The sequence below is a fragment of the Oncorhynchus keta genome, chromosome 34 (assembly GCF_023373465.1).
Source record: "Oncorhynchus keta strain PuntledgeMale-10-30-2019 chromosome 34, Oket_V2, whole genome shotgun sequence".
Taxonomy (NCBI): domain Eukaryota; kingdom Metazoa; phylum Chordata; class Actinopteri; order Salmoniformes; family Salmonidae; genus Oncorhynchus; species Oncorhynchus keta.
The window spans coordinates 1,337,217-1,356,168 of record NC_068454.1 but is presented as its reverse complement, the minus strand read 5'-3'; the positions used below and the strand labels follow the sequence as shown (position 1 = coordinate 1,356,168).

General features: G+C 48.3%; 1 protein-coding gene across 4 annotated transcripts in view; it reads right to left on the bottom strand.

Moving 5' to 3' along the window:
- LOC118381802 (partitioning defective 3 homolog B-like) overlaps nt 1-14,340 on the bottom strand; it is a 414,310-nt gene extending 399,970 nt beyond the window's left edge. For 2 of the 4 annotated variants that reach the window (XM_052492715.1, XM_052492714.1), the window contains exon 1: nt 13,300-14,339. In XM_052492715.1, the coding sequence (XP_052348675.1) occupies nt 13,300-13,416 (117 nt within the window). In that variant the 5' untranslated portion in view covers nt 13,417-14,339. Of the gene's footprint in view, nt 1-13,299 lie in introns of all 4 variants that reach the window. The other 2 variants (XM_052492712.1, XM_052492713.1) reach the window with 2 other exon arrangements.
- Nucleotides 14,341-18,952: the final 4,612 nt, after the last annotated feature.

The following is an 18,952-nucleotide window of genomic DNA, read 5'->3' as shown; positions in this document are numbered from 1 at the left end:
ATCCCAGACAACCCTGAGACTACCACACACAGAGCTATCCCAGACAACCCTGAGACTACCACACACAGAGCTATCCCAGACTGAGACTACCACCAGAGCTATCCCAGACAACCACACACAGAGCTATCCCAGACAACCCTGATGATACCACACACAGAGCTACCACACACAGAGCTATCCCAGACAACCCTGAGACTACCACACACAGAGCTATCCCAGACAACCCTGAGCTACCACACACAGAGCTATCCCAGACAACCCTGATGATACCACACACAGAGCTATCCCAGACAACCCTGATGATACCACACACAGAGCTATCCCAGACAACCCAGGCTACCACACACAGAGCTATCCCAGACAACCCTGAGACTACCACACACAGAGCTATCCCAGACAACCCTGAGACTACCACACGCAGAGCTATCCCAGACAACCCTGAGACTACCACACACAGAGCTATCCCAGACAACCCTGAGACTACCACACACAGAGCTATCCCAGACAACCCTGAGACTACCACACACAGAGCTATCCCAGACAACCCTGAGACTACCACACACAGGGCTACCACACACAGCTATCCCAGACAGACAACCCTGAGACTACCACACACAGAGCTATCCCAGACAACCCTGAGACTACCACACACAGAGCTATCCCAGACAACCCTGAGACTACCACACACAGAGCTATCCCAGACAACCCTGAGACTACCACACACAGAGCTATCCCAGACAACCCTGAGACTACCACACACAGAGCTATCCCAGACAACCCTGAGACTACCACACACAGAGCTATCCCAGACAACCCCTACCACACACAGAGCTATCCCAGACAACCCTGAGACTACCACACACAGGGCTACCACACACAGAGCTATCCCAGACAACCCTGAGACTACCACACACAGAGCTATCCCAGACAACCCTGAGACTACCACACACAGAGCTATCCCAGACAACCCAGACTACCACACCAGAGCTATCCCAGACAACCCTGAGACTACCACACACAGAGCTACCCAGACAACCCTGAGACTACCACACACAGAGCTATCCCAGACAACCCTGAGACTACCACACACAGAGCTATCCCAGACAACCCTGAGACTACCACACACAGAGCTATCCCAGACAACCCTGAGACTACCACACACAGAGCTATCCCAGACAACCCCTACCACACACAGAGCTATCCCAGACAACCCTGAGACTACCACACACAGAGCTATCCCAGACAACCCTGAGACTACCACACACAGAGCTATCCCAGACAACCCTGAGACTACCACACACAGAGCTATCCCAGACAACCCTGAGACTACCACACACAGGGCTACCACACACAGAGCTATCCCAGACAACCCTGAGACTACCACACACAGAGCTATCCCAGACAACCCTGAGACTACCACAGCACAGACCCTGAGACTACCACACACAGAGCTATCCCAGACAACCCTGAGACTACCACACACAGAGCTATCCCAGACAACCCTGAGACTACCACACACAGAGCTATCCCAGACAACCCTGAGACTACCACACACAGAGCTATCCCAGACAACCCTGAGACTACCACACACAGGGCTACCACACACAGAGCTATCCCAGACAACCCTGAGACTACCACACACAGAGCTATCCCAGACAACCCTGAGACTACCACACACAGAGCTATCCCAGACAACCCTGAGACTACCATACACAGAGCTATCCCAGACAACCCTGAGACTACCACACACAGAGCAATCCCAGACAACCCTGAGACTACCACACACAGAGCTATCCCAGACAACCCTGAGACTACCACACACAGAGCTATCCCAGATCCCAACCCTGAGACTACCACACACAGAGCTATCCCAGACAACCCTGAGACTACCACACACAGAGCTATCCCAGACAACCCTGAGACTACCACACACAGAGCTATCCCAGACAACCCTGAGACTACCACACACAGAGCTATCCCAGACAACCCTGAGACTACCACACACAGAGCTATCCCAGACAACCCTGAGACTACCACACACAGAGCTATCCCAGACAACCCTGATGCAACCACACACAGAGCTATCCCAGACAACCCTGATGATACCACACACAGAGCTATCCCAGACAACCCTGAGACTACCACACGCAGAGCTATCCCAGACAACCCTGATGATACCACACACAGAGCTATCCCAGACAACCCTGATGATACCACACACAGAGCTATCCCAGACAACCCTGATGATACCACACACAGAGCTACCACACACAGAGCTATCCCAGACAACCCTGATGATACCACACACAGAGCTATCCCAGACAACCCTGAGACTACCACACACAGAGCTATCCCAGACAACCCTGATGATACCACACACAGAGCTATCCCAGACAACCCTGATGATACCACACACAGGGCTACCACACACAGGGCTACCACACACAGAGCTATCCCAGACAACCCTGAGACTACCACACACAGAGCTATCCCAGACAACCCTGAGACTACCACACGCAGAGCTATCCCAGACAACCCTGAGACTACCACACACAGAGCTATCCCAGACAACCCTGAGACTACCACACACAGAGCTATCCCAGACAACCCTGAGACTACCACACACAGAGCTAACCCAGACAACCCTGAGACTACCACACACAGGGCTACCACACACAGAGCTATCCCAGACAATCCTGAGACTAACACACAGAGCTATCCCAGACAACCCTGAGACTACCACACACAGAGCTATCCCAGACAACCCTGGACTACCACACACAGAGCTATCCCAGACAACCCTGAGACTACCACACACAGAGCTATCCCAGACAACCCTGAGACTACCACACACAAATCCCAGACAACCCTGAGACTAACAGAGCTATTTTTTTTTACCACACACAGAGCTATCCCAGACAACCCTGAGACTACCACACACAGAGCTATCCCAGACAACCCTGAGACTACCACACACAGAGCTATCCCAGACAACCCTGAGACTACCACACACAGGGCTACCACACACAGAGCTATCCCAGACAACCCTGAGACTACCACACACAGAGCTATCCCAGACAACCCTGAGACTACCACACACAGAGCTATCCCAGACAACCCTGAGACTACCACACACAGAGCTATCCCAGACAACCCTGAGACTACCACACACAGAGCTAACCCAGACAACCCTGAGACTACCACACACAGAGCTATCCCAGACAACCCTGAGACTACCACACACAGAGCTATCCCAGACAACCCTGAGACTACCACACACAGAGCTAACCCAGACAACCCTGAGACTACCACACACAGAGCTATCCCAGACAACCCTGAGACTACCACACACAGAGCTATCCCAGACAACCCTGAGACTACCACACACAGAGCTATCCCAGACAACCCTGAGACTACCACACACAGAGCTATCCCAGACAACCCTGAGACTACCACACACAGAGCTATCCCAGACAACCCTGAGACTACCACACACAGGGCTACCACACACAGAGCTATCCCAGACAACCCTGAGACTACCACACACAGAGCTATCCCAGACAACCCTGAGACTACCACACACAGAGCTATCCCAGACAACCCTGAGACTACCACACACAGGGCTACCACACACAGAGCTATCCCAGACAACCCTGAGACTACCACACACAGAGCTATCCCAGACAACCCTGAGACTACCACACACAGGGCTACCACACACAGAGCTATCCCAGACAATCCTGAGACTAACACACAGAGCTATCCCAGACAACCCTGAGACTACCACACACAGAGCTATCCCAGACAACCCTGAGACTACCACACACAGAGCTATCCCAGACAACCCTGAGACTACCACACACAGAGCTATCCCAGACAACCCTGAGACTACCACACACAGAGCTATCCCAGACAACCCTGAGACTACCACACACAGAGCTATCCCAGACAACCCTGAGACTACCACACACAGAGCTATCCCAGACAACCCTGAGACTACCACACACAGAGCTATCCCAGACAACCCTGAGACACCACACACAGAGCTACCACACACAGAGCTATCCCAGACAACCCTGAGACTACCACACACAGGGCTACCACACACAGAGCTATCCCAGACAACCCTGGACTACCACACACAGAGCTATCCCAGACAACCCTGAGACTACCACACACAGAGCTATCCCAGACAACCCTGAGACTACCACACACAGAGCTATCCCAGACAACCCTGAGACTACCACACACAGAGCTAACCCAGACAACCCTGAGACTACCACACACAGAGCTATCCCAGACAACCCTGAGACTACCACACACAGAGCTATCCCAGACAACCCTGGACTACCACACACAGAGCTAACCCAGACAACCCTGAGACTACCACACACAGAGCTATCCCAGACAACCCTGAGACTACCACACACAGAGCTATCCCAGACAACCCTGAGACTACCACACACAGAGCTATCCCAGACAACCCTGAGACTACCACACACAGAGCTATCCCAGACAACCCTGAGACTACCACACACAGAGCTATCCCAGACAACCCTGAGACTACCACACACAGGGCTACCACACACAGAGCTATCCCAGACAACCCTGAGACTACCACACACAGAGCTATCCCAGACAACCCTGAGACTACCACACACAGATCACAGAGCTATCCCAGACAACCCTGAGACTACCACACACAGAGCTATCCCAGACAACCCTGAGACTACCACACACAGAGCTATCCCAGACAACCCTGAGACTACCACACACAGAGCTATCCCAGACAACCCTGAGACTACCACACAGAGAGCTATCCCAGACAACCCTGAGACTACCACACACAGGGCTACCACACACAGAGCTATCCCAGACAACCCTGAGACTACCACACACAGAGCTATCCCAGACAACCCTGAGACTACCACACACAGAGCTATCCCAGACAACCCATCACAGAGCTATCCCAGACAACCCTGAGACTACCACACACAGAGCTATCCCAGACAACCCTGAGACTACCACACACAGAGCTATCCCAGACAACCCTGAGACTACCACACACAGAGCTACCACACACAGAGCTATCCCAGACAACCCTGAGACTATGGCTCATAGCACTCTAGCAGCAGGCTGTCGGTGCAGTTGACGGTGTTTCCCCAACACATCGGAGGTTAAGTGGGCACGGTTTGGCACGGAGAGGACGCATGGGCCTCCCGAGCCCGTTGGGGAGTTGCAGCGTTGACATCAAAATGGGGGTAAACAACAAACAAACAAAAATAAAACATTTTTTTTTATATATATAAGATTAATTTATTTTTATGTTTAGGACCCCAATTAGAGTTGTAACAAGGAGCTGACTCAGGGAACAGGGAGAGGTCTTACAAATGATCTCCATGGGTACAGTCGTGATGTGCCTCTTCCCCCCTCAGAAGGTTAAAAAAAATGTTGGCGCGGCCCCCTTTGAAATTCCTCAGAATGTTCTACAGCTGCACCACTGAGAGCTGTTTGACTGGCGACATCACTGCCTGGTATGGCAACAACCACCGTCCTCGATCGTGTGGGGCTACAGAGGGGTGGTGCAGACAGCCCAACACATCACACTACAGAGGGGTGGTGCAGACAGCCCAACACATCACACTACAGAGGGGTGGTGCAGACAGCCCAACACATCACACTACAGAGGGGTGGTGCAGAGGGGTGGTGCAGACAGCCCAACACATCACACCACAGAGGGGTGGTGCAGACAGCCCAACACATCACACTACAGAGGGTGGTGCAGAGGGGTGGTGCAGACAGCCCAACACATCACACTACAGAGGGGTGGTGCAGAGGGGTGGTGCAGACAGCCCAACACATCACACTACAGAGGGGTGGTGCAGGGTGGTGCAGACAGCCCAACACATCACACTACAGAGGGGTGGTGCAGACAGCCCAACACATCACACTACAGAACAGGGCTCCGGGCAGAGGGAAATGGAGGAAAACTCGCCTCCCTGCAGACCTGGACAGCCCAACACTAAATCAAGCACTAACAGACACCTTCTCCTCCATCCTGGGTGGTCAACCATTTTGAAAAGAAGGCAGACATCCTCGTTTGCCCAACACACCGCTGGTTCTCACACACACTGCCCTAGACCTCTTTCTCCCCTCTCTCTCCAGATGTGTCTTGTGACGGCCGGCCGCCCAACAAGACCCTATCCCCTCCTCTCTTCTCCAGACCCCGGAGACCTTCTCCCTTACCTCATCATCAACTCATCCCTGACCGCTGGCTACGTCCCTTCCGTCCTCAAGAGAGCGAGAGTTGCTTGAACGTGCCGTCCTTGGCCAGCTCTACCGATCTCTCTCAGAATGACCTTCTTGATCCAAACACAGGTTTCACAGTCATTCAACAGAGGGGCGCTCCGCACTGCTAAAGCTAACTCTCTCTCCTCTGCTCTCATCCTTCTAGCGGCTGCCTTCGATACTGTGAACCATCAGATCCTCCATCACCCTCTCCGAGTTGGGCATCTGGTGCTGACAGCCCAACACATCACACTACCAGGTGGCGTGGTGAGAATCTGTCTCCTCACCACGCGCTCTCACCACTGGTGTCCCCCAGGGCTCTGTTCTAGGCCCTCTCCTATTCTCGCTATACACCAAGTCACTTGGCTCTGTCATAACCTCACATGGTCTCTCCTATCATTGCTATGCAGACGACACACAATTAATCTTCTCCTTTCCCCTTCTGATGACCAGGTGGCGAATCGCATCTCTGCATGTCTGGCAGACATATCAGTGTGGATGGGTCAAGCTGTCGGCAAGAGAGCTGCTCTTCCTCCCGGGGAAGGACTGCCCGTTCCATGATCTCGCCATCACGGTTGACAACTCCATTGTGTCCTCCTCCCAGAGCGCTAAGTGGCGTGATCCTGGACATCACCCTGTCGTTCTCAACTAACATCAAGGCGGTGGCCCGTTCCTGTAGGTTCATGCTCTACAACATCACACTACAGGAAGCGGCGAGGTCCTAATCCAGGCACTTGTCATCTCCCGTCTGGATTACTGCAACTCGCTGTTGGCTGGGCTAGGCCCTCTCCTAGCCCAGCCCAGGTGGTGCAGACAGCCCAACACATCACTACAGAGGGGTGGTGCGGACAGCCCAACACATCACACTACAGAGGGGTGGTGCAGAGGGGTGGTGCAGCAGCCCAACACATCACACTACAGAGGGGTGGTGCGGAGGGGTGGTGCAGACAGCCCAACACATCACACTACAGAGGGGGGTGCAGAGGGGTGGTGCAGAGCCCAACACATCACACTACAGAGGGGTGGTGCAGACAGCCCAACACATCACACTACAGAGGGGTGGTGCAGAGGGGTGGTGCAGACAGCCCAGACACATCAGACTACAGAGGGGTGGTGCAGAGGGGTGGTGCAGACAGCCCAACACATCACTCCAGACACCTAAAGCCATAGACTTTTCTCTTTGCATCAGCACGGCAAGCGCCATCGGTGCGTCACGTCTGACAACCGACGGGATCCTGAACAGCTTCTATCCCCAAGCCAGAGGAATGCTACACAGCTAACAGAATAATCACACAGACTCTGACCTTTATTAGGTATTTGTGCGTTGTCTACATGCACACTATCCCTGCACATGGTTAATATGCATATAGCATCCCACTTGGTGTTTTCAGTGGTTGTATATGTAGTGTGTTTTTGTTCTTGTTATTTTAGTACTTCATCATGGGGTTTTAGAACTGGCAAGAAAGGCATATCACTGTACTTGTGCACGTGACATTAAAAACACATCTTGTGCACGTGACATTAAAAACACATCTTGTGCACGTGACATTAAAAACACATCTTGATCAGTCAAATCGGCAGCCGGGACCCAGTGTAATTAACACACAGCCGGGTAGAGCCTCGTGGCTTGGGACCCAGTGTAATTAACACACAGCCGGGTAGAGCCTCGTGGCTTGGGACCCAGTGTAATTAACGCACAGCCGGGTAGAGCCTCGTGGCTTGGGACCCAGTGTAATTAACACACAGCCGGGTAGAGCCTCGTGGCTTGGGACCCAGTGTAATTAACACACAGCCGGGTAGAGCCTCGTGGCTTGGGACCCAGTGCTTGGGACCCAGTGCTTGGGACCCAGTGTAATTAACACACAGCCGGGTACAGCCTCGTGGCTTGGGACCCAGTGTAATTAACACACAGCCGGGTAGAGCCTCGTGGCTTGGGACCCAGTGTAATTAACACACAGCCGGGTAGAGCCTCGTGGGTGGGGACCCTCGGGTAGAGCCTCGTGGCTTGGGACCCAGTGTAATTAACACACAGCCGGGTAGAGCCTCGTGGCTTGGGACCCAGTGTAATTAACACACAGCCGGGTAGAGCCTCGTGGCTTGGGACCCAGTGTAATTAACACAGCCGGTTAGAGCCTCCTGGCTTGGGACCCAGTGTAATTAAGAGTTAGAGCCTCGTGGCTTGGGACCCAGTGTAATTAACACACAGCCGGGTAGAGCCTCGTGGCTTGGGACCCAGTGTAATTACACACAGCCGGGTAGAGCCTCGCGGCTTGGGACCCAGTGTAATTAACACACAGCCGGGTAGAGCCTCGTCTTGGGACCCAGTGTAATTAACACACAGCCGGGTAGAGCCTCGTGGCTTGGGACCCAGTGTAATTAACACACAGCCGGGTAGAGCCTCGTGGCTTGGGACCCAGTGTAATTAACACACAGCCGGGTAGAGCCTCGTGGCTTGGGGACCCAGTGTAATAACACACAGCCGGGTAGAGCCTCGTGGCTTGGGACCCACAGCCGGGTAGAGCCTCGTGGCTTGGGACCCAGTGTAATTAACACACAGCCGGGTAGAGCCTCGTGGCTTGGGACCCAGTGTAATTAACACACAGCCGGGTAGAGCCTCGTGGCTTGGGACCCAGTGTAATTAACACACAGCCGGGTAGAGCCTCGTGGCTTGGGACCCAGTGTAATTAACACACAGCCGGGTAGAGCCTCGTGGCTTGGGACCCAGTGTAATTAACGCACAGCCGGGTAGAGCCTCGTGGCTTGGGACCCAGTGTAATTAACGCACAGCCGGGTAGAGCCTCGTGGCTTGGGACCCAGTGTAATTAACGCACAGCCGGGTAGAGCCTCGTGGCTTGGGACCCAGTGTAATTAACACACAGCCGGGTAGAGCCTCGTGGCTTGGGACCCAGTGTAATTAACACACAGCCGGGTAGAGCCTCGTGGCTTGGGACCCAGTGTAATTAACACACAGCCGGGTAGAGCCTCGTGGCTTGGGACCCAGTGTAATTAACACAAAGCCGGGTAGAGCCTCGTGGCTTGGGACCCAGTGTAATTAACACACAGCCGGGTAGAGCCTCGTGGCTTGGGACCCAGTGTAATTAACACACAGCCGGGTAGAGCCTCGTGGCTTGGGACCCAGTGTAATTAACACACAGCCGGGTAGAGCCTCGTGGCTTGGGACCCAGTGTAATTAACACACAGCCGGGTAGAGCCTCGTGGCTTGGGACCCAGTGTAATTAACACACAGCCGGGTAGAGCCTCGTGGCTTGGGACCCAGTGTAATTAACACACAGCCGGGTAGAGCCTCGTGGCTTGGGACCCAGTGTAATTAACACACAGCCGGGTAGAGCCTCGTGGCTTGGGACCCAGTGTAATTAACACACAGCCGGGTAGAGCCTCGTGGGTGGGGACCCAGTGTAATTAACACACAGCCGGGTAGAGCCTCGTGGCTTGGGACCCAGTGTAATTAACACACAGCCGGGTAGAGCCTCGTGGCTTGGGACCCAGTGTAATTAACACACAGCCGGGTAGAGCCTCGTGGCTTGGGACCCAGTGTAATTAACACACAGCCGGGTAGAGCCTCGTGGCTTGGGACCCAATGTAATTAACACACAGCCGGGTAGAGCCTCGTGGCTTGGGACCCAATGTAATTAACACACAGCCGGGTAGAGCCTCGTGGGTGGGGATCTACAAAATGTCCTCTCTGCCAGCTCTGCACGACGCTTAGCATTTATTAGGGATAAACGATGTATTATACAATTTGTCAAGAACACCAAAATGTTTTTATCTACCCACGAGGATGGAGATGGGGGGGTAGAGAGAGGGAAAGAGAGAGGGGGGTGGAAAGAGGAGAGAGAGAGAGAGAGAGAGAGAGAGAGAGAGGGGTGGGGTGGGGTGGGGTGGAGGCAGACAAAGAAAGAGACAGAGCGCTAAAGATGGAGAGAGAAAAAGAGAGATGGGTGCATCTGTGTCTGTCTGACTGACTGACTGTCTGGTGTCTGTCTGACTGACTGACTGTCTGGTGTCTGTCTGACTGACTGTGCTCTTTAAATAATGGAGCCAATAAGATTCGGAGCTGAAGCACATCTCTGAATAGGGCCAGGGGTTCACCGCTCCAGAGACCAGACAAATCATAAAGTGTAAATTTGCATTCATCACTGACTGGAACAAGTCACAGCTGTGTCTGTCATAAATGCACCATATTCCCTTTGATAGTGCTACTATAGACCAGGGCCCTATTCCTGACTACTTTTAACCAGACCCTATTCCCTATATAGTGACTTTTGACCTGAGCCCTATTCCCCTTTATAGTGTCACTACTTTAGACCAGAGCCCTATTCCCCTTTATAAATAGACCAGAGCCTATTCCCTTTAAGATTACTTTAGACCAGAGCCCTATTCCCTTTAAGCTTTAGACCAGAGCCCTATTCCCTTTGAATACTTTTAACCAGGCCTAGGGGTGCACTACTATAGACCAGAGCCCTATTCCCCAGAGACCAGACAAATTCCCTATATAGTACTACTTTTAACCAGAGCCCTAGTGTAAATTACTTTTAACCAGAGCCCTATTCCATTTAATCACCAGAGCCCTATTGAAGAGTGGTAATGGAACTATATAGTGCACTACTTTAACCAGGGCCCTATTCCTATATAGTACACTACTATAGACCAGAGCCCTATTCCCTATATAGTGGTCACTATAGACCAGGCCCTATTCCCTATATAGTACACAGCTGTGTCTGTGTCATAAATGGCACCATATTCCCTTTATAGTGCACTACTATAGACCAGAGCCCTATTCCCTATATAGTGTACTACTATAGACCAGAGCCCTATTCCCTATATAGTGCACTACTTTAACCAGAGCCCTATTCCCTTTATAGTGCACTACTACTTTAGACCAGAGCCCTATTCCCTTTATAGTGCACTACTATAGACCAGAGCCCTATTCCCTTTATAGTGGTACTACTAGAGCCCTATTTTTAACCAGAGCCCTATTCCCTATATAGTGCTACTACTATATAGTGGTTTTAACCAGAGCCCTATTCCCTTTATAGTAGACCAGACTACTTTTAACCAGAGCCCTATTCCCTAGTGGTATAGTGCACTACTATATAGTTTTAGACCAGAGCCCTATACCCTTTATAGTACACTACTTTAGACCAGAGCCCTATTCCCTATATAGTGGTACTACTTAGACCAGAGCCCTATTCCCTTTATAGTGCACTACTTAAGACCAGAGCCCTATTCCCCTTTATAGTGCACTACTTTAGACCAGAGCCCTATTCCCTTTATAGTGGTACTACTTTAGACCAGAGCCTATACCCTATTACCCTTTATAGTGGTACTACTTTTAGACCAGAGCCCTATTCCCTTTATAGTAGTGGTACTACTATAGACCAGAGCCCTATTCCCCTACTATAGTGCTATTCCCTATATAGTGGTACTTAAACCAGAGCCCTATTCCCTATATAGTGGTACTACTTTAAACCAGAGCCCTATTCCCCTATATAGTGCACTACTTTTAACCAGAGCCCTATTTCACTATATAGTGCACTACTTTTAACCAGAGCCCTATTCCCCATATAGTGCACTACTTTTAACCAGAGCCCTATTCCCCTTTATAGTACACTACTTTTAACCAGAGCCCTATTCCCTATATAGTGCACTACTTTTAACCAGGGCCCTATTACCTATATAGTACACTACTATAGACCAGAGCCCTATTCCCTATATAGTGGTACTACTATAGACCAGGGCCCTATTCCCTATATAGAACACTACTATAGACCAGAGCCCTATTAGACCAGAGCCCCCTATATAGTGGTACTACTATAGACCAGAACCCTATTCCCTATATAGTACACTACTATAGACCAGGGCCCTATTCCCTATATAGTGGTACTACTATAGACCAGAGCCCTATTCTCTATATAGTGGTACTACTATAGACCAGAGCCCTATTCCCTATATAGTACACTACTATAGACCAGAGCCTTATTCCCTATATAGTGGTACTACTATAGACCAGAGCCCTATTCCCTATATAGTACACTACTATAGACCAGAGCCCTATTCCCTATATAGTGGTACTACTATAGACCAGAGCCCTATTCCCTATATATTGGTACTACTATAGACCAGAGCCCTATTCCCTATATAGTGGTACTACTATAGACTAGAGCCCTATATAGTGCACTACTATAGACCAGAACCCTATTCCCTATATAGTACACTACTATAGACCAGGGCCCTATTCCCTATATAGTGGTACTACTATAGACCAGAGCCCTATTCCCTATATAGTGGTACTACTATAGACTATTCCCTATATAGTGCACTACTATAGACCAGAGCCCTATTCCCTATATAGTGGTACTACTATAGACCAGAGCCCTATATAGTGGTACTACTATAGACCAGAGCCCTATTCCCTATATAGTGGTACTACTATAGACCAGAGCCCTATATAGTGGTACTACTATAGACCAGAGCCCTATTCCCTATATAGTGGTACTACTATAGACCAGAGCCCTATATAGTGGTACTACTATAGACCAGAGCCCTATGGCTTAGAACTCTAAATATCAAGGTCCAATGATTTCATTTTTCATTAATAATTTATTGCAACTAAGACATCCCTGGTATCGGCTAACTTCCCAAGACTATGTGAATAAGAAATGTAATAGATCAACTTCGAAGAAGAGAAAAAACGCTAAACTCTTGAGTCTACTATAATAATATAATATTATAACCTTCTGAAATACATATTTATCAACATACAAAACTTCCCCGTGGCATCTGATGTGGTCAGTAGTAGCATGATAAAAGTGACGTGAAGAGACAGAATAATGCTGTGATTTTAAACATTGGTTTTGAGTTGTGTTTTTTATCAGAATCCTCATCGTCATAGTTCTGCAATAACCTGGTCAAACAACCTCTCTTTGACATAACTTTAGGCCTCATAACAGCAACTCAAATACGGTTTCAACGTGATTGACATTTAGTTACCTGTTCCAATAACTTTCTGTATCTCTGTGTGGCTTGTTGAATGAGATCACGGACTTTCCATCCCTCCTTACACGGAACCACGACCCTCGTCTGTCCAAATGTCACTGTCACTTTCATGATGATGATGATGATGATGATGGTGGTTTCTTCATTCAAGTTGGCGCTTTTTGGGATGTCCAGAAGTTCCTTCCTTGATCACTTTCTGTGCATTCAACAGGTGATTTGGACTTTCGTCTTGACTCACGGAATGCAAATAATGATTTATATCCCTTGTGTCAGGTTAGTAACTCTAAAATGTTAAAACGAATAGATTCCCACCAAGCGCTATTGTAATATACATTATATAGCTAACAGCTAGCCGGCTGCAGTTACTTGTACAGTAGCAGATATGCTAACGTGTTTTTGTATTCATTTGACTGGCATCCACAGTCATGTAGCATAATGCTATCACATATAGTCTATGTGATGCTATCGCTAGCAGCTACCTAGCAACAACTCGCTAAACAACAAAGTTCCAACTAACTAAAACGTTAGATACTGTTAGCTAGCTAAACAAGTCAGCAAAGAACTGAGTAAAAACCGTGATATAAATATATATATATATATTTTAAAAAATATATCTATATCTAAATTCGGTATCTGATCACACTTTATAAACGTGTTTTACCAAGTTGACTTGGGGAAAAGATTGATACTAACGTAACGGGCTCAGGTATCACTATTCCACAAGTTTTCCTTGTTCCTTCTTCTTCTTCTTCTTCTTCTTCTTCTCCTCCTTCTTCTTCTCCTCCTCCTCCTCCTCCTTCTTCTTCTTCTTCTTCTTCTTATTCTTCTTCTTCTTCTTCTTCTTCTTCTTCTTCTTCTCCTCCTCCTTCTTTAGACCGGTTTCGTGTTCTGATTCGCACCAATAAACGTATACTGTAATAAGAGTACTTTTTAAAATATTTGTTAATATATATATGTATATATATATATTGGGTGTAAAGATAAAGTTATCAACGTAGCTGGTCAGACTTTAGTCGATGGTTAACTTTTGTAAGTAAAAAAAAAAAAAGTTCCTGTCTGTTCCTTTCAGCTCTGACCAGTTCCCGAACACACTAGGGGCCATTCACTAGTTACCACAGCCACAAGGTTTTAACCCATTTCTACAATGCATCTTCTTTAATCCTAGCCTAAACCTTTATCTTAATTAACCACACTTGGTAACATTATGCCTAACCATAACCTTAAATTAAGACTAAAAATCACTTATTTTTTTTACGCTATAGACAATTTTGACTTGTGGATGTATGGAAACCAACTCGTTGCTGTCACTTTGTTGACGGGACAATGCCTTATTTCAAAGGAGGGACGCAGGGTTGTCACTAGTTACCGCAGGCACAAAGTCAAAATTGGCCTTTCGGCAAAAAAAAAAAATTAAAACAAAAATGTGCTTGTTGGTCCTCATTTAAGGTTAGGCATAAGGTTACCAGTGTGGTTTAGGTTTAGGTTTAAAATCAGATTTTAAGAGACATTTTAGAAATAGACAGCTCTTCAACAGGAGGCTGGATGCATTTGGTTTGGCCAATAAAACACTCATCAACTTTTACAGATGCACCATCGAGAGCATCCTGTCAGGCTGTATCACCGCCTGGTACGGCAACTGCACCGTCCGCAACCGCAGGATTCTCCAGAGGGGGGTGCATCACCGGGTGCATCACGCATCACCGGGGGCACACTGCAACACCCGGTGTCACAGGAATGCCAAGAAGATCATCAAGGACCACCCGAGCCACGTCCTGTTCACCCCGCTACCATCCAGAAGATCATCAAGGACCACCCGAGCCACGTCCTGTTCACCCCGCCACCATCCAGAAGATCATCAAGGACCACCCGAGCCACGTCCTGTTCACCCCGCCACCATCCAGAAGATCATCAAGGACCACCCGAGCCACGTCCTGTTCACCCCGCTACCATCCAGAAGGAAGGTCATTTATTACTCCATTGGTTAAAAACAACAAGAACGTAACGATGTAGAAATTGAACATGTGTTTAAAACTATCATGTGGTTGTCATAGACCAGGGGGTATTTCAAATCTTATCCCATGAGGTCCAGAGCCTGCTGGTTATCTGTTTTACCTGCTAATTCATTGCACCTACCTGGTGTACCAGGTCTAAATCAGTCCTTGATTCGACGGGAGTAATTCGTCACGCACTGGCTTCCAGGTTCAGATTCTGAATTTGAGAGGCGTAGACTGTCAGTTACTGTCTATGACTTTGGTGTTACTGTAAATCATAATGTCATTTTTCCAACAAAAAAAACCCATCCCTCAGCTGTTTATTATATCAAGTGTTGGGGCTGTGGGTTTGCACCAGCGACTTCACTGGGGGACGCTGTGTGTAAACTGTCCCGTTTAGGCTACTTGCGAAAGGAGCACAGTACTTCCTGTGACAGAGGATATTCAATTGGCATATTTATTTTCCTGTCCACGGAAGATAACCTCATGCTAAACGTCATCTAACCGTGAAATTGAGAAATACAATATTTTTTCCTTGAAAAACCGAGCCTGTTTAAAATAGCAACTCGTAGTAGAATAGGGAGTATGAACAGCATTTTACTAGTTTACCCAGTTTTCTTACCATCTTCAATCAACTCAGTGAAATATTGTTAGAATGTGAGTATTTGCATTTGTACCAGTATAGCTTCCGTCCCTCTCCTCACCCCTACCTGGGCTCGAACCAGGGACCCTCTGCACACCCCTACCTGGGCTCGAACCAGGGACCCTCTGCACACCCCTACCTGGGCTCGAACCAGGGACCCTCTCCTCACCCCTACCTGGGCTCGAACCAGGGACCCTCTCCACACCCCTACCTGGGCTCGAACCAGGGACCCTCTCCTCACCCCTACCTGGGCTCGAACCAGGGACCCTCTCCTCAACCCTACCTGGGCTCGAACCAGGGACCCTCTCCTCACCCCTACCTGGGCTCGAACCAGGGACCCTCTCCACACCCCTTCCTGGGCTCGAACCAGAGACCCTCTCCTCATCCCTACCTGGGCTCGAACCAGGGACCCTCTCCTCATCCCTACCTGGGCTCGAACCAGGGACCCTCTCCACACCCCTACCTGGGCTCGAACCAGGGACCCTCTCCACACCCCTACCTGGGCTCGAACCAGGGACCCTCTCCACACCCCTACCTGGGCTCGAACCAGGGACCCTCTCCACACATAGACAATAGCCACTCTTGGAGCATCGTTACCCATCATTCCACAACAGCTTAGTTAAGGGGAACAACGACTTCAAGGTCTCAGAGCGAGTGGCGTCACCGACTGAAACGCTATTAGCGCACACCCCGCTAACTAGCTAGCCATTTCACATCGGTTACAGGGACCCTCTCTACACATAGACAACAGCCTCAAAGCATCGTTGTTCCCCTTGCAGCACCCCGCTGACTAGCTAGCCATCTCACATCGGTTACACATTGTCAGTAGTAGATTCAACGAAGCAAATCATAAATTAACCATTTAGTTGAGTTATGTGATGATTTGTACTATATATCCCTGCATAAATTAACCATTTATTTGAGTTATGTGATGATTTGTACTATATATCCCTGCATAAATTAACCATTTATTTGAGTTATGTGATGATTTGTACTATATATCCCTGCATAAATTAACCATTTATTTGAGTTATGTGATGATTTGTACTATATATCCCTGCATAAATTAACCATTTATTTGAGTTATGTGATGATTTGTACTATATATCCCTGCATAAATTAACCATTTATTTGAGTTACGTGATGATTTGTACTATATATCCCTGCATAAATTAACCATTTATTTGAGTTATGTGATGATTTGTACTATATATCCCTGCATAAATTAACCATTTAGTTGAGTTATGTGATGATTTTGTAATATATATCCCTGCATAAATTAACCATTTAGTTGAGTTACGTGATGATTTGTATTATATATCCCTGCAATGGGGCTCCCGAGTAACGTAGCGGTCTAAGGCACTGCATCTCACTGTTTGAGGTTGTCACTACAAACACCTCTGGTTCAAATCCAGGCTGTAATCACAACCGGCTGTGTATTGGGAGTCCCATAGGGCGGCGCACAATTGGTCCGGGTTTGGCTGGTTGTAGGCCGTCATTGTAAATAAGAATTTGTTCTTAACTGACTTGTTAAATAAAGATAAGAAAAAAGAGACTGGAGGAGATGGAGAGACAACAGCGCCCTCAAGGTTTGGATCCCACTGCCCAATCATCAATATTGTCCAGAGTTTATGTCAAAACATGCTGAGAATGTCCACGACATGTCATGTAGAGAAGCAGTCATCCGCTGTAGAGAAGCAGTCATCCGCTGTAGAGAAGCAGTCATCCGCTGTAGAGAAGCAGTCATCCGCTGTAGAGAAGCAGTCATCCGCTGTAGAGAAGCAGTCATCCGCTGTAGAGATCACATTGGCATTTGAGTGGTTCTACACAGTGTGATATCTCTCTGCATGGGGATTATTCTCTGCACGATAGGGAAGTTCAAGGCCCCACACAATTTGTTCTCCTACACCATCTGTGACCAGGGTAGGTTCCTCAATTACATGTGTATGCCTTGAATTGATGTAAGTTTATTTTTGTAAATTGACATGACCCCCCCCCTCTTGGCTACAGAACTTCCCTAAAAGGTGTTAACCCTTTTAAACCCTGTTAACGTTGCAGTGACTGCTGGCAGAGCCGTTTTCAGAGGCATCATTTTCGTTTGGTAATAAGGAATCATTTTCTATTACTTACAGTTTATCAACCACATTACAGCAACATAAACAGCCACTTTACAGCAACATAATCAGCAACATTACAGCAACATTACAGCAACTTTACAGCAACATTACAGCAACATTACAGCAACATTACAGCAACATTACAGCAACATTACAGCAACATTACAGCAACATAACAGCCACTTTACAGCAACATAACAACCACTTTACAGCAACATTACAGCCACTTTACAGCAACATAACAGCAACATTACAGCAACATTACAGCCACATAACAACCACTTTACAGCAACATTACAGCCACTTTACAGCAACATAACAGCAACATTACAGCAACATTACAGCCACATAACAACCACTTTACAGCAACATTACAGCCACTTTACAGCAACATTACAGCAACATTACAGCAACATTACAGCAACATTACAGCAACATAACAGCAACATAACAGCAACATAACAGCAACATTACAGCAACATTACAGCAACATAACAGCCACTTTACAGCAACATTACAGCCACATAACAGCCACTTTACAGCAACATTACAGCAACATAACAACCACTTTACAGAAACATTGCTCACCATGAGATTCACAATGAAGAATGTCATTACTAGAATGGGTTGAGAAACATGTTTCTCTGACTGTTTTTTGGCCTGAATTTTGAGCAACATGTAACTTCAACTATTTTGGTTTGAATTTACTTAAATTCTTGTTTTATTTATGTAGACTCAAGCCAAAGGCAGTTGTGGGACACCACGTTGGACAGCAGCTAGGGAAACTGCTAGAAGGGTCAACGAGCTTGAAGAGGTTGTGTGTTGAGATTTTGACTTATGCAGGCAATGGCTTCCTTCTCAGGGTACTAAACATGTTTAGACGGGAAATCTGAGGT